This window comes from Wolffia australiana, chromosome 14 (assembly GCF_029677425.1).
Source record: "Wolffia australiana isolate 7733 chromosome 14, ASM2967742v1".
Classification (NCBI taxonomy): domain Eukaryota; kingdom Viridiplantae; phylum Streptophyta; class Magnoliopsida; order Alismatales; family Araceae; genus Wolffia; species Wolffia australiana.
Window position 1 is genome coordinate 12,359,328 of NC_135848.1, and position 8,358 is coordinate 12,367,685.

Genomic DNA, 8,358 nt, shown 5'->3' on the forward strand with positions numbered 1-8,358 from the left:
AGGTAGCACCCTTGCTATTAGCTATAGCTTTTAGTGACAAGTGTAGTCTCCGGTGGCAGGATCCAGAAACAAAGGAAGAGGATTCTGTTGTCACAGCGCAGCCGCAATGCTTGCTCTCACCTATGGGTGACGCCTGTGCCAGGATGGACCTCACCGCCATCCATCAGATCCTGGTCATGACCCACTACAAAGACGACGAGGGCACAAACGAGGTAAAGAAAACTTATTGGCCATCCAGTGTTAGAATGCAAGAATCGTGAACTTGAGGAAAGAATATTTCTAACAAAATGAACCAGAGGAAAGATATGAAAGAGAAGGAAAGTAGAAAGAAGAGAGACAGAGATGTACTGATGGTTTAGTTACAAATCTTGTAGCTATATTGATTGTGTGTGGTTGATTATGTCCCATTATAGTTGTATGATTATCTGCCTTCATGTTATGATTACCTATCCTTGGACTTAATTGTAGTTGTTAAGATTAAGTATAAGGGGAGGAGAGAGAAGAAAGGTACAGATGTAGTGATGGGTTTTAATGAGGTTTAATCGAGGTTGATAATTTCATGTCCTAGTGAAGTGTCACTATGTTTAGGGTTAAATTTTAAAATAAGGCTAGGGTCTCTTTGTTGGCAGCCGTCCTTCCAGGAATGGACCCAGCAGATGCGAGACATGCTGGAGGCCAGAAAGCGGGGGGATTTTGGCTTCCGGGACAAGGACTTCAAGACAGCCATAGAATGTTACTCGCAGGTCAGGGTTCTTTTTGCAGTTTATGGTTTCCGAGGAAGGAGATGACGAAGAAAGACGGTGCAGTTTTTGAGCGTGGGGACGATGGTCTCGCCGACGGTGCTGGCGCGCCGAAGCTTGTGCCATTTGATGAAAGACCATGCAGACGCAGCTTTACGTGATGCCATGCAAGCACAGTGTGTGAACCCAGATTGGCCAACGGCATTCTACTTGCAGGCGGTGGCTCTTGTGAAGCTAAACATGCCCTCTGACGCCGCCGACATGCTCAAAGAGGCTGCAGCGCTCGAAGAGAAACAGAAGACAAGTGGCAGGAGCTCATGAATGTTGGCACTTAATGTTGTATTATTGCTCTTAATGTTGCATTAACATTTGTATTATGTGATATTTAATATTTTTTCATCTGGTTTTCTTCTGCCTTCATTTGTAGTTTGAGAATGGTGATCTGGTCTGGGGGACTGTGTGATTGATTAGATGTACTTGATAGAACCCTGGGAATTATTCTTCTATGGTGATTGGGCCCAATGGATTAGTGTAATCATCTGATAGGTAGGGCCATCACTATATAAGGATTATGATTCCTTCTATGTCACTAATTTTATGAATATATTTCTTATGTGGAATTGAGACAGAACAGAAGCACGAGCACAAAGAGTAAGAAAGACATGATGGGCTGGATAGATGAGCCCCCCACCCAAGGGGACAGCACTGCAAAGAGGGGAAACCTTAGTTTATGAAAACAAAATCCTTATATAAAGGCTAAGCCTTATTGCAGGAACAATGCAGTAACATGACTTGAATCCATAAGCCTTGCTCCACTTGTTGCAATCAAGTCCTTAATGCATAAAACTAACTCTCTAACAAAGAGAACGCTTAGAAGGGACAAAGATTATCAGCAAAACTAAATTTTCCAATAATGATTCTTCAAGGTGTAAGGTCTTATATAGGCCAATAAAGGTGTAAGGTCACCCATAATGGGAGTACCCTTGAAAAGCAATTCAAAACATCGAGAAAAATAACTTTGACAAAATAAATCAAAAGATCAAGAACCTGAGAGGTCTGAGCAATGATATTCTGCAGATTCTGGGTCTTGTAAATTGTGTAGAAGATATTGTGAAGTTCAAGAAGATAATGACAAGGCAAAACTCTTGTTTTAGATATGCACCTTTAAAAAGGTGTAGCATAATATGTTATATTCTGACTCAAAAAGAATATGTTAGAGGATTATGTCAAAGAAAAATCTATCAAAGGACTTTGTGGGTCACCAATTATGTAGTTTTCTGCAAATATTGTCAGCTTCTAGAAGGATATCCAACTTGGTCCACCAATTGCTTATGGGCCTCAAGCAATGGGCATATGGGTTACAATATAGAGTGTTGGTGTAACATGTCCTTATAAAGAGCAATGGAATAATGAGAGGAGTCTAAAGGGTACATGAAGAGGTGTGTGGAAAAGGTGCTTTGGTGAAGAGGTGCTTGACCCATTCGATTGATGGGTACATAAAAACCAAGAGGGCCTTTTCACACCATCTCTCAAGCTGGAGAGTAGCTTCGTGAGAGATTGGTAAGCTCAGTGGCCATGTATCCTTGCAAACACAGACACATGCTCCTTTCTAAATAATCAGGGAGACGATCCAAGGAGGAAAAATCACTAGTAGAACTGGTGCTGAGCAGATGTGCACTTGAGAACTTTCTCCCTCACGGTCGATGACCAAGATGCATGATGTTTGGGTAAAGCAAACAAGACTTATAAGTAAGCGCACAAGCACGGTGCCCATGAGTTACTAATAATTCCAACTTAAATCGAATTATCACATATTCTTGAACATATCAAAGTTAGGTGTCTGATTACATGCAAATTACTATAGAAAACTTTGCATATTTAATAAATCAGAAATTATGGTTAACTATGTCATTTAAGGTTTGTGATTTTTACAAAATATTTATAATTTTTCTAATGAGGATTAAATTTTTTTTCTAATGGTTGAAGGTTTAATATCCCATCTCATAGCTAATGACTCTTCAATCTTACCATGTAAAACATATGTGAGTTTCATGTCTCATTAGAAATCATATGAGTTTCATGTGTTTAATGGAAGAAGAATCAGAAGAAATGTTGAAGAAAGTTTGCAGGAAGAGAAGGAACAAACAAAGAGAAGGCAAATGTAAATAGTAGAGGTTGTAGTTGTTTCGGGCTGAAGCATAATAAAGCAAAAAAAGTGTCGAGCTGCCCCAAAAGACACATGTAGTCAGCGTACAAAACAAATACAGCCTCTGGGTTAGTTGCTCGCTGATAAATTCATTTTTTAGGTTTTAATTTCTCAATGATATATTAATTAATAAAATTTATAAGACGTTTGGTCAAAATTTTGAATAACTAGTGATGAGTAAGGGTTGTCTTCACAATGAATGGATGTCAGGGAATGAATGCTTTTTCAATGGTTATTAGGGGATGAGAAAAGGATACTTTGATATATATAATAAATATATGAGATGAGAAGTTGATAAAGATAGATATATGCAGTAGTAATAAAGGGGCACTAATGATACAAATTGATATAGATGGATTCATATGGATGAAGGGATGCGGAATGATGGATGTAGATGAATGGATGTGTATGGATGGATGCAGATGAATGGATATGTATGAAGGGGTGTTGAAAAATGAATGTGGATTGTTGGATATGGATAGTGTTGGGTTATAAGTCCTCGATATGGACAAAAAATCTTAAATGATTTGCAGCGAAAGACTTAAACAGAATCATAACGACATCATAAAAACATAAAATGAACAACCTTGACATGGATCACATATGTGATTCCTTCTATCCTCAGCACATAAAATCTCCTACTCCACCTTGACAGCTTCTTTCAACCTTTGTAGTCATTGCTGAGTTGTCCTGATTGCTTTGAAAATTGAGTGGAGCTTTGGGAAGAAGGGAGAAGAAGGGGAATGCCCTTGAACAATCCTAGAAGGGGAATCCTTCCCCTATTTATACTCAGTGGGTATTTTTCATAAAACCCCCAAACTTTAAATAGACCTTTCGACATCCAAAAGGCCATTTTCATGTGACCTCTAGGCCAATGTATCCATCTAGTTAATGACTCTAGAAGCCCGATAACCTTTATTGGCCTTCCAAAATAATTAACTATATCGTAATATAGATTATTTACCATTGAGGGATTCATGTAGATCATTCTATGGACTCTTTCCCTAAAAATCACCCACTATCGATCCTTAGTGTCCCCACACTAATGGATATGGGACTAGCCACACTCATCATATGGGTGAAGCTAGATATTGCAATTCTATCCAAATACTTTGGTGTCCTTCTCTAGTATCCTTCGATTAGATATGTGTTAAACATATGCTTGACAACTTGTGATCTCCATATTACCAAAATAACATAATTTACTAAGTCTGACCATGTATTAATGGACTTAATTAAAAGCATCACATGTGTATTATAATGTAACGACAAGTGGAATGTGTGATTGGCTTGTATTATATTTCCATTGATGGAGGTTGAGAAGTACGAAAAAATGTATATGCAAGGAACTCTTTGTATATCCCTAAATTATATTTCCATCAAGGCAATATGCAATAGTGGGAGAGCCCCTCCACTACTATTTTGTCTTCTTATAACTTACATTCATAGTAGGTCAATATGACAATATTTCCATATTTATTTTCATTATATTGATTATATATGTGTGTTATATATCCCAGAATAATTAAATCTCTTTTTAAAATGAAGTTTTGGAATTTTTGAACTTTTAGGTAAGGATTTTTCCTACATTTAATTCTGAAAAAAAATTATTTTTTAAGTAGAAATATGATTTTCCTGAAGTTTGTCGACATTGGATTCATGAAGATACAATTTTTTCTAAGTTGAAAACATGTTTATTCATATTTTTGGACTTATATTTCATTTTTATGAATTTATTAATGAGTTTCTGGGTTATTCATCAGCCATGCCATGTGCCAATATTTGGATTGTTGAAAGGCGGGCACCACAGCTTTTCACAATGATTAGGTTACAAATCATTGAAAAAATACCATTATGGCATCTCAAATCGTGATGCCACAACCGCTAAAGATCACTAATGGTTTTATCTTTATCTAATTATAAGTTGTGACATGGCTCCCAAAAAAAGGGGATTTTTCATCAATAAATGCATGTGGATTGATGAAGGTACATTTAAACCCAAACTTTTTGTGTTACTTTATTAATTTGAGATGTCGACAATTCTGGTGTCAATCCAATGTATCAGAAAGCACATGAAACCACATGAACATATTGTGGAGACGTGTACATGAGGCTCTGATGCGGTGCTTGAAGAAAAGTGCATTAATGTGGCGCATGCTGACACGCCATCACATCACACATATCTTTTTATTTTAAGATTAATAACACACACCACGTTAATGCACTTTTCTTAGAATGATATTCTAACACACCATCACATCACACATATCCTTTTTATTTTAGAACGATATTCTGAATTGTATGCATTTATACTTATTTTTAAGGATTAGCTAACATCAAATTCTGAATGAATATAATTTTCAAGTCAGAATATAATTTTTATGGAAATTTCCAAATTAAAATCGTAAATATATGAATTGTAGTCGAAGTATAATTTTTGGGCCTTTGTTTAGTTTAATATCAATTTTAGGATATTTTAAAGCCTTTTATTTTCATGACTCCATATGTCGACATTCGACTCGTTGAATGGCGACCAACCACAGTTAGGGATAATGATTGGCGTAAGCCAATCATTAACCTAAACTGTTACACATTGCAATTAGCGATGCCATAATGGCGTTTAAATTAACACTTTTACTTTTACTTTTTCTAAGCCAGGATGACGTGGCCGAATAAAAAAGGACATTTTTGTAATGAATGCAATGAGAGGATCGAGGCTTGAAGATTTAAAATAATATTTTTCTTCATTTTTGACTAGTCAACAATTGAGGTTACACTGACTTGTAAGCAACACATCGTGCCACGTGTAGACGTGGTGTGCAAGTGTCATTCCTTTATTTGATTAAAAGGGGAACACACAGATATGGCGTGCATTGATGCGCTACCACGTCAACTGCAACATAGCTATTTATGTACTACATGTAATTACATACCATTATTCCCTATATTTTGTCTTTTTTGCAAGGTGACACATGGTACGACGATAGCCATCGTTTACAAATGACAAGGAAGAATCTGAGCAAATCATCTTATTAAATACCAGGACAAGAAAAAACCTGAATGACGTGATGGAGCTGACGAGGATGAGGAAAGAGAAATATTTTATTAAATCAACAGCTAGGAATCATCTAACTTTCAATCTTGATATTTGACAATCCAAGACTCTGATCAAGCTAAAAATTTAAAGGTAACTTTGTCTTATGTCCTCTATTCATCCGTACCATTGAATCTATAAATTGATGTCCATATTTTTGTTAAAAATATCTTTAAGCTCAATTCCTCCTAGATAGACAGATTGAGAGAAAGTGAAGCTTTGAAGGTCCATCAAGGGTGTGTTGGTGTCTCTAGTGCTCAGAGAGGATCAATAGAGAAATGGGGAGGTTGAGGTGCATCAGGAAGATGTATTGATCCTGATGGAATATAGGGATCTAAGGTTAGCCTCTTGCCTTACGTTCATTCTTCTTCAACACACTTAGGTATTTCAACTACTATCATTATCCATCACCTTTAGCCATCACCATCACTCATCCACGTCCATCCTCATTTATTATCTTCCGTATATATCCTCATCTATCTTTCATTTCATTAAACCGTCACGATCCCTTATCATCTTCCCGCTCTCTTTTATTACATTAAACCCTAAAGTGGTAAATCCTAAATCATTCAACACTAAAACAACTACTTCTTATCATTAACGCTAATCTCATCCTACTCCAGCATTCACATCTACCTTTCTTCTCTCATCCTATTCAATGATCCACTACTAGTACTAACACGATGCTTGTCTATCTTCTCAAATGATTACTATCTCTATCCCGATCATTATATACTCCCATTCACTCCCCTGTATACTATATGTAATCCTTCTCACCTTCTTGAATCCACCTGATATACAGAGAGCTCTTCCCCTAATATCGGTTCCCTGTGGAGATGACTCTTACTCATCATTAACTAACTAAGTTATTTTACGAGTAAAGGTTTATAAATATTATTGATTATACTCGATTTTACGACGACGTAATTGTTATCCTAATTTTGAGTTTAGCATTTGAGCATCAGATCTTTATAAAAAAAATATCATTGAAACTTATTTTTTAAGATCAATCAAGTTTTTCTTGGTGTCTTGTGTGCTTGGAAAAGGTCAACAAAGGACTGTAGAGGCTGATCTGCATCAGAAAGTTGATTTTATCCCTATCAAACATGGAATTTCAGGTTAGTCTCTTGCCTCAAATTACCTTTTCTTCAACACATTTACTAGTAAGATCTTTGTCATTTTATCACTTCCATTCCAATCTATCCTCAACAATAATCATTATCATCATCAACCATCCTTGTACATGATCCCCATCATATATATATTTCTCTATTATCAGTAAAATTCATAAAACCATAAATCATTAATTCTGTAACCTACCCTTCTTATTAATATTCTAAATCTGTCATCTCTCCATCTATCTTACTTCCTCATTTACATTCATCCCATTCATTCAGTCTACCTACTTCTCTTCTTATTAACCATCAAATCATCCTTAAATAATTAATACTACCCTCTAATCTCATTGTCTTCATCTTATCACTATCTAGAGATATGTAAAGCCTTGTGGAGACAAACCATACTTCTCCACTATATAAAATTATTAAAATTCTAAGTGTATAAATTTTATTGATTAAACTCAAAATAAATGACATATTAAAGCCTACAAGTTGAGTTTATCAGCCAATCTTACCGTCATTAGACATCCTCATTAAATTCAAAAAAATGTGAGTTATTGTCTATTATCTAAAATGAGCTTTAGGTTTCAACAAGTGATATTCAAATTTTTTGTCGCCATTTCTCTGATCAAGTGCTTTAATTTTTTGCTTTGTCTGGTTTCCACAAAAATAAGCTTATCTCTAATAAATTCCTTCCTTAACACCATGGGCGTAGCTAGACTACAAATGTAGGTTGCTGTTAAATATACAAGATGATGGGGCCAAATTTTTATGTCACGTGATTATTATATTTTACACATAGCATTAGCATATTTACACCATTTCTAGTCTCATTTATTTCTCACACTGAAGGTCACGCGGTAAGGATGATCAAGTCCAAAAATCCATGGAAACCAGTGGCTTATGAGGAGTATGTTCCACTGATCTGATAAGGGCTATTGAATTACAGTCATTAGATCCATTATTTATAAATATTGTATAGCTAGGGGTAGAAGCATCAATAGCCAGCCCTTGTTATGGCCCCCTTTGACCATATAATTGATTCCATTGACGGGAACAATAAGAGCTACTCTTAAAACACCAAAAATAGCTCCCAAGAGTGGTACAAGTAATAAAAAATGCTTAGAGTTCCTTCTTGAGCAATAAAATGGCATATTTCATGGATCTACGGACTATTTCCCATTTGGAACATTGAATATT

At 35.9% G+C, this 8,358-nt stretch overlaps 1 protein-coding gene across 2 annotated transcripts in view; it reads left to right on the plus strand.

Annotated features, from left to right (window-relative positions):
- BSK1 (BR-signaling kinase 1) overlaps window positions 1-1,152 on the plus strand; it is a 4,156-nt gene extending 3,004 nt beyond the window's left edge. For both annotated transcript variants that reach the window (XM_078585767.1, XM_078585768.1), the window contains exons 6-8: window positions 60-212; window positions 630-743; window positions 807-1,152. In XM_078585767.1, the coding sequence (XP_078441893.1) occupies window positions 60-212; window positions 630-743; window positions 807-1,061 (522 nt within the window). In that variant the 3' untranslated portion in view covers window positions 1,062-1,152. The remainder of the gene's footprint in view (window positions 1-59; window positions 213-629; window positions 744-806) is intronic.
- Window positions 1,153-8,358: the final 7,206 nt, after the last annotated feature.